The sequence below is a fragment of the Poromitra crassiceps genome, assembly GCF_964638095.1.
Source record: "Poromitra crassiceps genome assembly, chromosome: 7".
NCBI lineage: Eukaryota > Metazoa > Chordata > Actinopteri > Beryciformes > Melamphaidae > Poromitra > Poromitra crassiceps.
The window spans coordinates 58748937-58767475 of NC_139628.1; the positions used below are offsets into that span (position 1 = coordinate 58748937).

Consider the following 18539-nt stretch of genomic DNA (forward strand, 5'->3'; position numbering starts at 1 on the left):
ACAGTATAAATTTAATATCAATGCATCACATCTTACCTCTAATAGTCGACGATACCAACGCAGAGTAGTCTCGCTTGAACCCAGAGTGAATCGGCCAGTGTTAGTGTGTCTGTAGCCAGGGCAGATCAGGAATTGAAATGAAACGGTTTGCAGCAGCCACTTCGGCCATAACCACAAAATAACTTCCAAAAAACCTGTTAGAATATAACGAGAGATGTTCCCGCGAGTATGCGTGGCGTTCACATTGTTTATGTTATGTTGCTAGGTAGCGCAAACGGCGTAAAAAGGCAGCTGCCTTTCACTTCCGCGTTTCACTTCCGCGTTTCACTTCCGGGTTACCCGGTCCGGTCGCTCTAGAGAGCCCCCTGTTGGCGCGAGTTTAGACAGACTATAGACTTAATAATCACCTAAGGGAGCAATCTCAGATACACACGGCTTTGGTCTCGTCGACTATTAGAGGTAAGATGTGATGCATTGATATTAAATTTATACTGTTTAATAACAATCGAAAAAGTTGCTCGTAGCTGCTTTAAAGGGATACACACACAAATGAGGGATATACACGCAAATGCTGCATCAGGTATCAATGGGTTAATGTGATCTGGATGGTTTAGGCTAACAACTTGTAGCAAGTGTATACATGTAACTTGAAGTGCAGTTTACCGGTAACTCACATCTATATGTGTACCGATATATTTGCTCATCGGACCGATACCGATATGATTGTCAATATATCGTGCATCCAATATATCAGCAAACTGATTATATCACATGTCTTGTACATGTAATGACACCCAGAACATGTCCAGAAACCTCAATCAACCGTGGGATTGACTGGATAAATCCACAATTGAAAGAAATACAAAACACATGGAGTAATTCAATGTCTTCTTGTCACGAGGGTGAAAGACTGTAATCAGTAGAGGACTGACATGGTGGCCTGCGATGAATTGACTGACTTGGCTGGCAGCCTACCAGAGGAGAGTCTAGGACAGAATGAGCCAATCACGTTCCTAGAGTGATGGACTATGGTGATGGTGGGAGATAATAAATGCCTGGACTGATGCGGCCTTCTAGTCGGTGTTTACATAGACAACGAAGAGAATCCCTGGGAATGTAGTAATATTGGTAAAAAAAGAAGGTAGGCAAATAAACATAGTATGAGCAATCATAGATAGACTATATATTTCCCATCATTATCGTCATCATTATAAGCCTTATCAATACAGTCATTAACAAATGTGCCATGATTAAATATAGGTCAGAAAAATATAAATAATTTGATAATGATGAATCAACTTTAGTAAACTTTACCTGCATCCTTGAGTCTTCAAAGGTCCTCTCTCCGATTCTCCATGTCAGCTTTCACCTCATTCAAGAGACTGCTGAATTTGGTCTCTAAATTGTCTAATCTAAACTGGCTTTCATTTAGCTTTTTCTCTAGTATTACAGTTCTCTTCTCGAGAACAAAACTGTTTAAGTAGTTCAAACAATGAGATGCCGTGTATGGCGGGTCGAGAGAACAATTCAATGTGTAATTTAGTGTGCAAGATGCAACTCCAAAGCAAACAAGTAGCAGAACAATCTTCATCATGCCAGGTGCAGGAGGTGCAGGAGGTTCAGGAGGTGCAGGAGGTGCAGGAGGTGCAGGAGGTTCAGGAGGTCCAGGAGGTTCAGGAGGTGCAGGAGGTTCAGGAGGTGCAGGAGGTTCAGGAGGTGCAGGAGGTGCAGGAGGTTCAGGAGGTGCAGGAGGTTCAGGAGGTGCAGGAGGTTCAGGAGGTTCAGGAGGTGCAGGAGGTGCAGGAGGTTCAGGAGGTGCAGGAGGTTCAGGAGGTGCAGGAGGTTCAGGAGGTGCAGGAGGTTCAGGAGGTGCAGGAGGTTCAGGAGGTTCAGGAGGTTCAGGAGGTCCAGGAGGTGCAGGATGTGCAGGAGGTTAAAGAGGTGCAGGAGGTTCAGGAGGTTCAGGAGGTTCAGGAGGTCCAGGAGGTGCAGGATGTGCAGGAGGTTCAGGAGGTTAAAGAGGTGCAGGAGGTTCAGGAGGTTCTCTCTGAAATGTTTGTCTGCTAAATTGTCGCTGTGTAATTGACTGTGAGGCAATTCTTCTTCCAGTGTGCAGTGATCTTAAGAAGCAGCTCCTTTTATATCAAGCTGGATGGCTGATTGGTGCCAAGCAGGAACTCCTAAATAAATAATGCTGTGCTTAAGGTGAAATCCCTCCTGTCTCTAAACCAACCTTAACATTTATCATTCCACTTTTTGCATCACATGTAGAATGAGGAACTGACTATCAGTCGTCCAATGGAGTTTTTTTTAACACACACCACACATATCTTCAAAATAAGAGTCTGAAATAAAAGAACAGTGCCACTTAGCCTCATGTCAATACAGTACCCCATCTATTCTTGCCTATAGCTCCAATCAATTTCTCTCCCTGGTAATAATATTTCATTTTTGCTTTTTGTTTTTCAGTCAAATCCTCAGTCTCCCTCCAGTTTGCACTATTTTATCTTGCATTGATTTGTGCTCTTGTTTGTGAAGGCCTGATTTAGAAACACGACAACACCTTATTATTGTATACCTCTCTATTATACCTCTTTGTTATACCTTTCTATCGCACATTTTGTTGGCCAATCAGGTATGTGTGTTGAAGATTGAGGATCTGCTTTAATAGAGATTGGCTAGATGAATGAAGACAATGTGTCGTCTACAGTAGTATCTTATATATATATATATATATATATATATATATATATATATATATATATATATATATATATATATATATGTAAGGGATAATGTATATTGAGGCGGTGATTACGGGGGAAATAATGACCGACAGGTGGATTGAGCCCGACGCGCCAGCGGAGGGCTTAATCGTTCACCTGAAGGTCATTATTTCCCAGTAATCACCGCCTCAATATACATTATCCCGCTTAGAACACGGCCTACAACTAAATCATTCAATAATCTGACAAAAATAATTATTCAAATAGATTTTTTAATAGTGTTTTCAACGACAAAGCGGTTTCATTCGTAATTGGCACACAAGACACCACAGCTGCAACTGGTTGGCCTAATTAGTAGTGTCTTGCTGACAAAAAGCTCTTGTCAACTGATTAATCCAGGTGTGGCAGAGCAGCGGTCGGTTGTCGAGAAATAATGGCCGGTGAATATTGTTGATTGACCAATCAGAATCGAGTATTCAAGAGAGCCGTGTTCTAAATATATATATATATATATACATATACATATATGCACGCACGCACGCGCACACACAGTCTGTCTGTTTGTTTGTATGTCTGTCTTACTGTCTGTGCCACTATGATCATCAGTGTCATAAATTGTGTCATAAAAACACACACACACACACACACACACACACACACACACACACACACACACAGGGAGTGAGGAGAGGCGCTTGTGACTCGGCTCAGACGAACGTGGAATAGACGTGCAGTGTGATCGCAAAAGCGTGTGATAGGTTCACGCCCAGCTCAAGGTCTGTAGGCGTAGGCGTGGGTTGAGGCAAGGCGTAGGTGCCCTGTGTGAACGTAGTGTAACCCTAGCCCAACCACTGTGACCTACTGAATCGTGAGTGACCATAAAACATTTCAGTTGGAGCAAAACCAAAAAATAAAGAGGGGGGGTTTCCAATTTGACCCCATCCACACCCCCACCCCCACCCCATCCCCCCATTGTTGTCTTTTTAAGTCATATTTTAAGTTATATAAGGATTTTTCAAAATGTCCCTGGAGAAAATGAATGGGGAACTCACTTGTGGGGCAGGAAATGTCACGTGCCTGTTCAGCGCTATACATGTGAGACAGAAACACGTGGACAGAAAAGATGTCTGAATGTTTCCCTGTGAGGATAATTAATCATACAACACAACACAAACTTGTCTGACAACAAACCTGTCTGTTGTCAGCTGCTCTCATCAAAGAACAGATCAGTTGATCAGTTTGATGAAGTGCTGCATGTGAAAGTCAAATGATTCAAATAAATCATGCCAACTTCCTGACACCTGTCTCACCAAGCCACTTCCGCATAAGTAGCTCTGGCTGGACCAAATCTGGCTAATCGGTCTGATGAAGGTATCAACTCACTCCATCCGTATATGTATACCGTATAGAAGTAAGTATGTATGGGTTTACATAGATTTGATAGGCCTATACGTGTGGGTGTGTCTATAAGGGCACACCCATGTGGGTGTGTCTGTATTGTAGGCTACAGGTAAGTATGCATGTATACATGTGGGTGTGTCTGTATTGTACAGGTAAGTATGCATGTATATCCAATGTCAGCATTCTGTTGTGCATTCTGATTCTTAAGTCTTCCAATGTCTTTCAAGACGTTGGTGAATTTGATCTCTAAATCTTCTAATTTTACGTGGCTTTCATTTAGCCTTTTCTCTGGGTCTTCAGTCCTGTTCACCAGATTCTGTTGTGTAGCTTTGATTGTTGTCTGGGCTTGATCGAGAACTACAGTGTTTTCGTAGTTCACGCAAGCTTTTGGGCTCGTCATTTCCTCATCTTGCTCAGGGTCGATACTGCCAATGCGTTTGTGCTGTAGTTTGGTAGATGCAAATCCAAAGAAAACGAGTAGCAGAACAATCTTCATCATTTAGGTTCTCTCTGAAATGTTTGTCTGCTAAATTGTTGTTGCTGTGTAATTGGCTACTAATGAGGCAACGAATCCAGTGCTGTGATCTTAAGACGCAGCTCCTTTTATATTGCTGGATGGCTGATTCGTGTCACAGAGCAGGAACTGTCTTTGTTGTTCAACTTGCTGCTTCACTTGACATGCAACTGATTAGACATTTAGAATGAGGAACTGTTCTCAGTAGACCAATGGAATTTTTAAGACACACCACACAGTCTGATGAAGTAAACTAAATATCTTCAAAGTATGAGTAGGCTACCTACATGAAACAAAAACACACCGTTACGACATTTCATCTAGCCTCCAACCCATTTCCCTCCCTAGAATAGATTATTTACTGCTATGCTCTATAGAGTCTATAGTAGAGCAGGGGTGCACAATGTTTTTACACCTCACACAAGCTGGGTTTCCAGCCAAAGGTATTGCAACTTTTAATCAAATTTTCAGAAAGTCGGGAAAAGGAAATGCGATATTTTGCACGTTTTCACCCACTACCGTTATGCTTAATATCAGGAATGGTGAAGAGGAGGGGCAATTCATTGACACATTGCCAGAAGCCACTCAAACCCTAAAATGAGGGAAATTACTGCAGTCAAGCCAGCCCACACCTCGGAAAGCTCAGTCATTCTAGCCCACACTCTAGCCCACACTTGTTTTGTGGTGCGTGTATATACTAGGCATTACGGTAAAAGCATGCGCGAACTGATTTCAAAATAAAAGCGCACTCCCAGAACAAATCTATACTAATTAAATGTTCTAATTTTTACATATTATAATTACAATTGCACGCTATGAGAGTTGATGTACAATTTCAAAGTAAAAGCCTACTTTTTTTTTTCTTTTCACTGTTTTCTGAACATTCAAATGGATAGTTCAAGGAAACTGCCTGTTATTAAAAAATAATTATACTTCAGACTGATAGTACTCAACCCCAGGGTGTCATCCAGACAATTTCATAACAATCTGATGTAGCATTTCACAATAAAAGCCTTCTAAATATTGATTTTTCACTGCATTACATGTACATTTGGAGGAATATTGATAGAAAACTACCTGTTATTATTGAACAATTCCACTTCAGACTCATAGTACCTCACCCCGGGGGTTCACCCAGAAACTTTCAGAGCAAACTGATGTAGCATTTCAGAATAAAAGCCTTCTAACTATTCATATTTCACTGCATCACATGTACATTTGGAGGAATATTGATAGAAAACTACCTGTTATTATTGAACCATTCCACTTCAGACTCATAGTACTCCACCCCGGGGGGTCACCCAGAAAATTTCATAACAATCTGATGTAGCATTTCAGAATAAAAGCCTTCTAACTATTCATATTTCACTGCATCACATGTACATTTGGAGGAATATTGATAGAAAACTACCTGTTATTATTGAACCATTCCACTTCACACTCATAGTACTCCACCCCGGGGCGTCACCCAGAAAATTTCATAATAATCTGATGTAGCATTTCAGAATAAAAGCCTTCTAACTATTCATATTTCACTGCATCACATGTACATTTGGAGGAATATTGCTAGAAAACTACCTGTTATTATTGAACCATTCCACTTCACACTCATAGTACTCCACCCCGGGGCGTCACCCAGAAAATTTCATAACAATCTGATGTAGCATTTCAGAATAAAAGCCTTCTAACTATTCATATTTCACTGCATCACATGTACATTTGGAGGAATATTGCTAGAAAACTACCTGTTATTATTGAACCATTCCACTTCACACTCATAGTACTCCACACCGGGCGTCACCCAGAAAATTTCATAACAATCTGATGTAGCATTTCAGAATAAAAGCCTTCTAACTATTCATATTTCACTGCATCACATGTACATTTGGAGGAATATTGATAGAAAACTACCTGTTATTATTGAACCATTCCACTTCACACTCATAGTACTATGAGGTACTATGAGTCTGAAGTGGAATGGTTCAATAATAACAGGTAGTTTTCTATCAATATTCCTCCAAATGTACATGTGATGCAGTGAAATATGAATAGTTAGAAGGCTTTTATTCTGAAATGCTACATCAGATTGTTATGAAATTTTCTGGGTGACGCCCCGGGGTGAAGTACTATGAGTGTGAAGTGGAATGGTTCAATAATAACAGGTAGTTTTCTATCAATATTCCTTCAAATGTACATGTAATGCAGTGAAAAATCAATAGGCTTTTATTCTGAAATGCTACATCAGATTGTTATGAAATTTTCTGGGTGACGCCCCGGGGTGGAGTACTATGAGTGTGAAGTGAAATGGTTCAATAATAACAGGTAGTTTTCTATCAATATTCCTCCAAATGTACATGTAATGCAGTGAAAAATCAATATTTAGAAGGCTTTTATTGTGAAATGCTACATCAGATTGTTATGAAATTGTCTGGATGACACCCTGGGGTTGAGTACTCTCAGTCTGAAGTATAATTATTTTTTAATAACAGGCAGTTTCCTTGAACTATCCATTTGAATGTTCAGAAAACAGTGAAAAGAAAAAAAAAGTAGGCTTTTACTTTGAAATTGTACATCAACTCTCATAGCGTGCAATTGTAATTATAATATGTAAAAATTAGAACATTTAATTAGTATAGATTTGTTCTGGGAGTGCGCTTTTATTTTGAAATCAGTTCGCGCATGCTTTTACCGTAATGCCTAGTATATACACGCACCACAAAACAAGTGTGGGCTAGAGTGTGGGCTAGAATGACTGAGCTTTCCGAGGTGTGGGCTGGCTTGACTGCAGTGGGAAATTCCCTGAATAAACGTGAGGTAAGAGAAAACATCCTAACCTGATATTAAGACTAAAGTGGAGGAAATCATGATGTGGAATGCTTGGTGATGGAGAGCGCACTGCTGTAACCCTAACCCTCTGCTAACGTTACACGTGCATATACCGTTGTTACTTAACGGTTCTTGATTATACAGAGGTACGTAAAATGCATTATCAGATGCCACTCTTCAAGTCTGGATGTGAGTCACCTGTTATCCCGCTGTCTTCCTCTGTTAAAACTGCATGTTTTTGAATGGAGTTTGGTTAATTTGCTAAAGCTGTTTCCACTGCATTTATCGCATTTCCTTTTATCGGTACACCGTACTTTTCCGCCTCCCTCAAGCGTGAAAACTCTTTTGCGATATTTTGAGGTTTTATCAAATTTTCTGGTGTTTCCACTCAGAATTTTAATGCTCATAAATTTCGCATAAAAACAGGCGAGGTCATAATTCTTTCAGGGAAGTTGACTGATGCTCATCAGACATGACGTTCGCTATGGAATGCCTGCCCTGCATTCCTATTGTTCAGTATGTGACAACAACAACAGAAACATGCATGACTGACTGGCTGAATGTGACACACTGACACCACAAAGTTACACTCATGCAAAAATGATTTGGAAATCTACCGATCTCTTGATCTACTGGTTGGTTGGGCACCACTGGCATGTTTTCAGTGATGCCATGGACACACACACATGCACGCATGCACACACACACACGCACGCACGCACGCACGCACACACACACACACACACGTGCACACATGCACACATGCACACACACACACACACACACACACACACACACACACACACACACACACAGAAGAAAACATTCTTATAATGATAACTAGAAATCTTGCATGCACTCAAATTTTGTGCGACGATGAACCATGACCGCACTTTTTTGTATTTTGTCTGGTTTTGTCTTGTTTTGTTTGTTTGTTTGTTTTTTGGGGGGGGGGGGGGTTGTGACTACACTTATGTCAACTCATGCCACGTCATCCACATCATCAGTGGGTATGACATCACTTGACGATTGTGGTGCATGAAATGACATCATCAGTGGTTATGGCATCATCCTTAACATCGCTCAGTGTTTTCCAGTTGACCCTTGCTCCGCTGCACGCTAACCTCGTCTCTGTAGAAAGACTATTTCCACTCTAGACACCAGTTATGAAAATGTTTCACACAAGATGTGTAGTCAAGCCAGAAACAAGAGAGGACCCTGACCAATATGGTTTATTTAATTGTTTAATCAGCATCAGATAAATCAATGTATTGGTTACATAGGAATTCAAACATTAATGATTCAGAATTGTGATTTTACATGAATAATAATGATAATTGATTGGATTTCAAGACACTCAAAGCGCTTCACATATCAGGGAAGGGAGGGGGAAGGAACTCAACTCATCCACCACCGATGTGTAGCACCCACCTGGGTGATATAATATAAGCTATAATGGTGGAGAGTTGGGGTCTGAATGTGCCAATTAAGTAACAAGGAATGATTAGGTGGCCAAGATTGAAGGAAGGCCTGTGTGGGAATTTAACCAGGGCACCGGGGTTACACCCCTACTCTCGCAAAGAGTGCCGATGGGATCTTTAATGATCACACAGAGAGTCAGGACCTCAGTTTAACGTCTCATCCGAAGGACGGTGCTCACTCCCAGAGCAGAGTCCCTGTCTCTGCCCTGGGGCATTGGGGAGATTATTCATCAAATCAGATTATTCAGCAGACCAAAGGGGAAGAGCAACTCCTACTGGTCCTCCAACACCACTTCCAGCACCAGTCTCCCATCCAAGGAGTATCCTAGGCCAGACCTGCTTAGCTTCCCAAGGAAAGCCAGTAATGTAAAGCAGGAGCCACCAGCCACTGGTGCAGACAACCATCAACATTAAAACCATCATAAAAACGTCACAAAACATTATAAACAAGTGATAGATCTATTGCTATGCACACTGCAGTGATACTCTGGTTTAGTATATTTATTCACACATGAAATACTAACACACTAGGCTATTATACATTATATATGTGTGGTGATCTGCAGAAACCCTTCACATGGTGGAAATTTGACATTTTAATTTGTTGATATTTCCATAGATAAAGAAAGTCTCCCAATATATAACTTTTTGAATGACTGAGATAGCTCTCTCAGATCAAAAGTTATGAGTATTTTAATCTGCTATGTGTCTAAAAGTAAAACATTTTGTTTTATGAAAATATAATTATTAACCATGATCAAATCACGTGAACCAAATCACTCAAATTACCTGCACCTATTACACCTATATGTGTGTATATCGGGATAAACAAATGAACCCCAAAAGACAAATTCAAACTTACACCTGAAAAGAAAACAAATAATCATTATTAACAGTTGAATGGGAGTGGGACAACGGCTGTAGTGATCTGGCATGAAGGTGGACACGGAAGATAGTTCAGATGATCCTGAATCAGAAAAGAGAGACAGAAGAAAAAGTGTAAGTGTCATTCTCTTTCTACTGTTCAGTTAGTGTGTTTATGGACAGATGCTGCCCCCTGCCTGATTTTGGTGCTGTTTACATTTGTTTGGCTGTGTCCGGGACGTTTTCAGGTGGAGGCACATCACTGATGATGTCACAGTGGATTTATGACATCACTGATGATGTCACCGTGGGATTTATGACATCACAGTGGGACAGAGAAACAGAAACAGACAGAGCCCTAGCTCCCATTTATATACTGATGTGAAACTATTAGAAAAAAACTTTAACCCCTGCGTTTCAATGGTTTTCTGGCACTCTCTCTCCCTATGCATTGTCAAGCTCACTCGACCACATAAAGACAGAACACAGCAAAACAATGTCGAACCACGGAAATACACACAGGGGGCTGTGTCTATCCACATAAACCCACTGCCAGCATTGTGTGGCTCAAACTGATGTTTGTGAGGGGAAACTTTTCTATAAGGATACAAAAAAAACATTTTACTTAATGAAAAGTTGCATAGTATACCTTTAAAGTTTTCTCTGCAATCAAACTCCTAGCTGTGCTGGAAATATTTTGATGTGATGCCACATTGTAGGCTACATTTGTCCAGTTAGCAAAGGGGTTAAGAAAAATACACCACAAAACAAAATGGCTCCAGAAATGATAAGGTAGATCACCAGAGTTTTAGGTTGGATAAACACTTACCCTTTGCTGCAGATGAAGTTGAACTTCTGATCATCAGGCAGACTGACCCACTGCCCTCCTCCTTTCTCCATGGCTGCAGCCGCCCCACAATCTCCGGTCCCGTTCCCCGGGGCCCAGTTCTGGTAGGAGATTGTGTTGTTATGAACCAGAAGTCCAGGACCAGAAGTCCAGTACCAGAAGTCCAGAGTGCAGGTGTAGTGCATTCCCAGCCACACATGGGGAGTGTCGGCCATCTTGACTGTTTCTTGGACTAGATTCTGGATAACAGAATCGTGGATGGAGACCAGGTTATAGTGTTTCTCTCTGCAGTAATGAAAGGCCTCATCCCAGGTCTTCTTCTCACGGATCAGCATCACTCTAGCTGTAGGGGAGGAAATTGTGAACTCGATGTGATATTTTGTGCTGTTGTTCAATGTCTTTAAATTTGACCATTTCCATGCCAAAAAAGTACAAGTAGCCTATTCAATGTCTGGCAGAATTGTATTCGTCAGATCCTCTTTTGTACATACTACTGAAGACTAAACACTGAATTTGAAAAAAGCAACGTCTTTCTATATTTCAAAAACATTTGCAAAAGCCCAAATCCTACATTTACTTGTTTTCTCTCAGCAAGTTACAGGGCCAAAATAAAAAAGACCAACAGTATTAGCTTTAGGGTATTTTTTACAACTTGTTAGCCTGGTGAACCATCTAGATCACGTGAACTCACCTTCTGTTTCATTCTGCGTTAACCCATTGATACCTGATGCAGCATTTGTGTGTGTATCCCTTTAAGATGGCGAACCGCGTCACGCGGTTCGCCATCTTAAAGGGATACACACACAAATGAGGGATATACACGCAAATGCTGCATCAGGTATCAATGGGTTAATGTGATCTGGATGGTTTAGGCTAACAACTTGTAGCAAGTGTATACATGTAGCTTGAAGTGCAGTTTACCGGTAACTCACATCTATATGTGTACCGATATATTTGCTCATCGGACCGATACCGATATGATTGTCAATATATCGTGCATCCTTAGCTAATATATCAGCAAACTGATTTATCCTATGTCTTGTACATGTAATGACACCCAGAACATGTCCAGAAACCTCAATCAACCGTGGGATTGACTGGATAAATCCACAATTGAAAGAAATACAAAACACATGGAGTAATTCAATGTCTTCTTGTCACGTGGGTGAAAGACTGTAATCAGTAGAGGACTGACATGGTGGCCTGCGATGAATTGACTGACTTGGCTGGCAGCCTACCAGAGGAGAGTCTAGGACAGAATGAGCCAATCACGTTCCTAGAGTGATGGACTAAGAACCACTGGTGGGAGATAATAAATGCCTGGACTGATGCGACCTTCTAGTCGCTGTTTACATACTACATACAACTACATACAACATACATGAATACCACGTGAGGCCATTCCAGTGGATTTATGTTGTATTCACGGTAAACACGAGCCGACTTGAAGGCAGCATGAGACATTGAGATGACAGACTGACGAGCACGAGTCCAGAGACGGAGCGGCTGAGTTGGGAAGCGGTGTTGAGAAATTGAACTGGGATGTTGGACTGTTCCCAGCAGCCCGCTACTCTGACAGGGGCAATGCATAGAGATGTGCTGGTTAACGTCTTTTTGGACCAAACTCACCATGATAGCAGAAGAAGGGCTTCTTTTCATTACATATGAAACGTCTCCATGTGCCATGAGGCCAGGCCCTGCCACATCTGTCGTGGTCTCCCACAAAATGTTCAGTCGTCTTTGGATTCCAGTATCTGAATGAAGATTTGCTCCCATCTGACCACTTCCAGGAGTCTCTGAACAGGCCGATCCAATAGTTAGCTGGACCATGACGGTTCATCTCATCTATTAGCGTTTGGTCAGAAGTCTGAGTCCCACTGATCAGGTCTGTGTGGTGTTCTCTGCAGTAGTCCTGAGCCTTTCTCCAGGTCTTTTTCTCTTTGATCAAATGGAAGTTGTCTGTGTTTGTTCCTGTGCAGAGAACATACCTTGTTCACTTTGAAACATCCATATTACAAAACCACAAACCACAAACAAACAAACTGTCAGATGGGATGAGATCATTTCACTTGTCTCCAATGCAGTTTGAGTTCTAGAAACACTTCTGTGTCGATATCTTGGACAGCTCCGCCACAGGCAGAATGTGGTACTCCCAGTAAATTAAACGTAATTCAAATTCAATCATCTGGATCAAAAACCAATGAAATGATGTCACCACCACAGATTTGTCTCACTCAAAGACTTTTATACTTATACTTAGAGATTGAATGACTTTCGTATATTGATATGTTTGTAGTAAGCTCATGTGACTTGGTGCCAACTCTCTCAACAGTTATACAGTACAGTATGACTTTAAGTAAATGTATGAAGAGATGCATATGTCATCCATATGTCATCAATAGAGCGGGTGCGTTCTGATCGGCAGGTATAGTTCCCTGCCCAGCAATGTGGGCTGCAGGCTGGCTGTGCACCCGATCTGGTAATTATCACCCCATTCAATCTGTGTTGCAGCGTCTTATCACTCCATTCATATCGGTCAGCGATTCGTCATCAGCCATAGGTCTACATTTCATGTGTAAATCATATTTTAACGCTTTTTGTTATTTTTTCCTAACCCTAAACCTAAACCTAACCCTAAACCTAACCCTAACCCTAACCCTAAACCCTAAACCCCTAACCCTAAACCCATAACCCTAAGTTGTTTTATTTGTCTAAATATAAAGTTGTGTGATAACAGCTATTCCCAACTACTAGCAGGCCAGTAGGTCATTATCAGCGATAGGAATGGGGCTGATGACAAGCCTTCGAACATCCTGTGCAGTCCACTTCACTGGGAATTACCTGCCAATCGGAACGCACCCTTACAGCGCTAACACACCATATGCCAATCCCACGCTGAAGCAGCGCTGTAGCAACACAGCACGGAAGCACTTTCATTTCAGCATCCTTGTTAAAGGAGAATTTCGTTTTTTTACACCACGGTCCTCATTTCCAGGTTAAAATATGATGTTTTACTCACCGAAATAGTTTGGCTTCATTCGGATGCCCACGGAAGATTTTGAGCTCCGAGTAGTCTCCTCAAACAGGCTATAACGAGAGCCTGCGGCCAGCGTGGGGCATGCTGGACGGGAGTGCACGCGCTCTCTAAATGACACTTTTTCTCTCAGATCACGGTTCATTATGGTTGTAAATATAATTATTTAGCTAATAGCTAGAAGCTAAGCTAACAACAACACAGCAGTCAGCGTTGATCTGCCCCGGATGGGGTTACAGTGCCCATCTTCCCCCTCTGTGAAACCTTCTTCAGAGAAACCACAGAAGGGGGAAGATACGCACTGTAACCCCATCCGGGGCAGATCAACGCTGACTGCTGTGTTGTTGTTAGCTTAGCTTCTAGCTATTAGCTAAATAATTATATTTACAACCATAATGAACCGTGATCTGACAGAAAAAGTGTAATTTAGAGAGCGCGTGCACTCCCGTCCAGCATGCCCCACGCTGGCCGCAGGCTCTCGTTATAGCCTGTTTGAGGAGACTACTCGGAGCTCAAAATCTTCCGTGGGCATCCGAATGAAGCCAAACTATTTCGGTGAGTAAAACATCATATTTTAACCTGGAAATGAGGACCGTGGTGTAAAAAACCGAAATTCTCCTTTAACAGGCCAGACCGATCACACCAGCCGCACGCCACGCCGAAGCTACCCTGCACACGTGCTGCAGCGATACTTTCAGCTTCTGTTCTATTTTTCAACCGGGCAGCGCACTGCACTCCAGCAGCCAGGCAGAGTGTTTCTGGTGTGAATGACAAGGTTCCTGCTCAAAGCTTCCGTGAAGCGCTGCTTCAGTGCTGCTTCAGTGCTGCTTCTGAGATGCCTATCGTGCAGAGCTGCCAAATCTCACCCTTTGAGCATCAGAGTCACACAATTTAACCTCTTCACACACCACACTTGCTATTTCACACGCCAGAATCACAAATTGCCTTCTCTCTCTCTCTCTCTCTCTCTCTCTCTCTATTGCCCATCTTCTAGTCTAGTCTCTAAGATATAAAAGGGAGCTAGGGCTCTGTCTGTTTGTTTGTTTGTCTGTCTTACTGTCTGTGCCACTATGATCATCAGTGATCAGTGATGTTTCCTAATGTCTTCTCTAGTGTTCGGTTTATTTATTTATTTATGTATTTATTGGGCCTTGAACCATCTAGATACGTATAATATATATTTACCCCCCCTTTTAAAACATTTATAAAATTAAACCTTTTTCCATATTATTCTATTTTTCTATTCAAAACTTCCACTACTACCTTTATTTTATGTATCATGGTGTAATGTAGATTTTAATTGGTGTTATTTGCATTAGTTCTATATTGTTGTTTGTATATTGTTCTCCCTTTTAAGCCCACTTTGTTTCACTTTATTATGTATTTCCCTGGGCTTTTTTACATGGTTAATTGCATCAATTATGTGTGGATGTGCTCCACCCTGTGAGGTGGTGATTGTGTCACCCCCACCTATCAGCATAGAGCCCATCAGCCTATGACTGCGCTTGTGGTGTACTATATATATGGGCATTCTTCATCCACCAATCATTGCTGACCTGACGAAGATCCAGTGTGGATCGAAAACGTTTGTTTTTTGAATTAAACTTTTTTGGCATTGTGAGTAAGTGTGCAGGCTCTACCTTCTTTCAACTATGATCATCAGTGTCATAAATTGTGTCATAAAAACACACACACACACACACACACACACACACACACGAGACAATTGTGACATCACCACTGATGTCAGAGGCATTGCGAAATAATCTGTGATGTCATAAAAGCAATGGGACATCATCATTGATGTCATAAGAGTCCCACTGATGATGTCATCAGTGATGTCAGCAGCGGTGAGCTGCGTATACAGGCTGCAGGACCAGCTCGGTGAGCTGCAGGGCGGGCGAGGCAAGCCTAGGAATCGAGTGCACGTAGCATACGAGCGTGCGTGTAGCGTATCGAGATTATTAATGATACAAAGTGGGATAAATTCATCCTTTAATAGGCTACTGAGAGGAAATGAATGAGTAGGCATCATTGGAACTATGCATTATAATTGGAACGTTGCTATATTATGGCCTGGAAGGGCGATGTCCTGGAATATTGGCTTTTATTATGCATTTTGTTGTGAAAGTCTGGTCGTTCTGCTCAGAATGGCCATGTTACTATAAACAGACTAGTATGAAGACTTAAATTAATCAAATTAATTGAAGCTTAATCTGTGTCTAGAAAACGTGTGCAGTCTTGTTTATTGATCATGATCTTGCAGTGAAGAGTTTTGGCGCATTGAACCAGATGACAGATGATAGATAGCCTACTGATTTGAGCAATAGGCTACTTGTAATCGGCACATCCTCGGGCGCCCGGCTCAATGTTCCCCTCCTGGCTGTGGCCACGGAGCTCTCCCAGGTGCTGAACCAGCCAGAGCGTGCTGCTGACATATTCTACCAATCATGTTGTTCGTTGTTTAGCATGACTTTGTAGATGGACCTCCAGGGGCGGCTGAGGCATTTTTTCCAGGGGGGGCTACCAAAAGCAGGGCTGGGTGATATGGTTGAAATCAATATCATAATGATAAGGAAATTATAAGAAAATGAGCAAATATTGATGGTTAACACGTTCACTGCCCAAGACGAGATATCTCGGCTTACAGAATCCAACCGTTGACTGCCAAAGACGAGATATCTCGGCTTAAAAAAAAAAAAAAAAAAATTGACGGTGGGACGTGGATCAACGCCCCCCACGTCTCCTATAAAATTATTGGAGCCACCCAACGTGTACAACCCATTCCACCGACCCACTAAGTGGCGACAGTGCTCTCCTGACTAGAGGCAAGCAAAAAGCAGTGTGCTTCCTCGAAGCCATTCTCATGAAAATGGATTGGCGAAAACGCTTTTGCTTTCGCGCTGATTGCTGGCGGTGAGGGATTGCAAATTTGCATAATAGATTACGGGTGGAACACACTTTGAAACACGCAGCATAAATAAGACCAGAATCGCAAAAGCTTCATCAAAGCTCTCAACCGAAGCGAGCGAGCCCATCCAGACTTCCTCAAAGAGCGGCCCCGCCAGCAGACAGGCACAGCAGCAGCAAAGCAGTGAGACTGGTGACGCGAGGTTACAGCAGCAGCAGCAACTCGCTTGTGACACGGCCGCTGCAGCCAAGAAGACACACACGGAGGGAGGAGTTTGAAAGAGAGGGGTGTTTCCTGCTGTTATGGAGGAAATTACTGTTCAAAACTATTGTTTAGATGTCTGACGTCTTACTGATGCCAAAAATGAATGGTTAAAGTGACTGTTCTATCGAATTTCACAAAAAGCCATTTATCTCTGAATAAATTTTCAGACGCTGAAACCATGCTGTATTCAACTGCTAATGCTTACATAACTACTAACTCTACAAACTAACTCTTTTAGACAGAGAAAGCACACATTCTATTAGTTCTTTTGAGATATTGTGTGTTCGCAAAATCCTAACAGAAAAGAATCCTCAGCTCTTGAAAGATGAGCCAGAATCCTCAAAAAAACCCTCTGGCAGAACCTACCTACAGTAAAAAAAAACGGCTGGCAGTGAATGTGTTAAAACCAACCTCACAACTGTGTAATCATGTCAATTTAAAATGAGATAGGCTTACAGTATTCCTCGCTAAATCTGGCTTCAAATGTCATTCCAGCCACCCCCCCCAACCCCCCCAACCCCCCCGAAGTTCCCTTCCCCCGAAGTCCCTCTCCTAACTTTTGGTGAAACCTGGCAGCTCTGCTATGGTGTGAACCAGGGCTATGGTGTGAACCAGGGCTATGGTGTGAACCAGGGCTATGGTGTGAACCAGGGCTATGGTGTGAACCAGGGCTTAGACAGGATGACAGGCTGAAAGGACATAGTTATTAAATACACCTACCATTGTAGCAGATGAACCATAGATGATGCGTACAGTGTCTATCATGCCAGCCTTCATGCGTTCTCATCCGCACACAGTTCGTATGACGAGTTTTATACGGTCGACCACTACTCCAGTTAGTCTCGCTTTCATTGTACTCTGTCCCTGGCAGAGACCAGTGCCACTCACGATCATCTGTTTTCTTCCACCTGAGCCCAAACCAGGCTGTATGTTTCTTATAACCACCTGCAGATTGAGATTCACTCAGCCTGTTCATGTCCTCCATGTTGTCTATGGTGGCCAGGTCAGTGTGCTTCTCTCTGCAGTAACTCTGAGCATCATCCCAGGTCTTACGTTCGTTAATAAAGTAATACTCCTGCTGTGGCTGACATGTGGAGGAGGGGCACTGACCTAAAACAGAGAAAACATCACAGTGTTGGAGTTGACGGCACAGGAATCACAAGTCCTCAGGTCACACATGTTGCTTGCACTGTGCAGTATCTGTTGAGTTTGATGTTTTCTCTCCACAAAACATGCAGTCCAAAAACCAATGGGTGATGTCATGGTAGCTGCATCCATATTTATTATAGGGTCTATGCCATAGAAATGAAATAGGCCACGCCCATCACGGGGGAAAAGCTCCGTTCATTTCCACACACCAGCGTCATTTTCCTTGAATTAAACATAGCTAAAAGCTGTTGTGTGGTGGGCTGCGCAGACAACAAATGTAAAAAATCACCAGTTAAAGTTTTTTTGTACTCCTGAGCAAAACAGGAAGCCATTGAGAATTGGCAAGAAGAAAAATGTGGATCTAGCTGTGAAGAAGTAAGTTGGAGTGTTCATCTTCCATATATACAATCTTTTTGTGCAACACGCAACCATGCACGTGACATAGGAGAACGCGAGGATTGGAGGGGGGGTTTCTGTTTTCCCCCATCTTGGGCGTGGCTTCTGAATGATGACGCGTTACGC

General features: G+C 42.2%; 1 protein-coding gene across 1 annotated transcript in view; it reads right to left on the bottom strand.

Moving 5' to 3' along the window:
- Positions 1-8721: 8721 nt before the first annotated feature.
- The window catches only part of LOC310779798 (macrophage mannose receptor 1-like), a 12102-nt gene continuing 2284 nt past the window's right edge, over positions 8722-18539 (bottom strand). The window contains exons 3-6 of the mRNA XM_083640299.1: positions 17589-17978; positions 12289-12630; positions 10642-11002; positions 8722-9915 (exon numbers count right to left, since the gene is read on the bottom strand). Coding sequence (XP_083496425.1) covers positions 9906-9915; positions 10642-11002; positions 12289-12630; positions 17589-17978 — 1103 coding nt within the window. The 3' untranslated portion in view covers positions 8722-9905. The remainder of the gene's footprint in view (positions 9916-10641; positions 11003-12288; positions 12631-17588; positions 17979-18539) is intronic.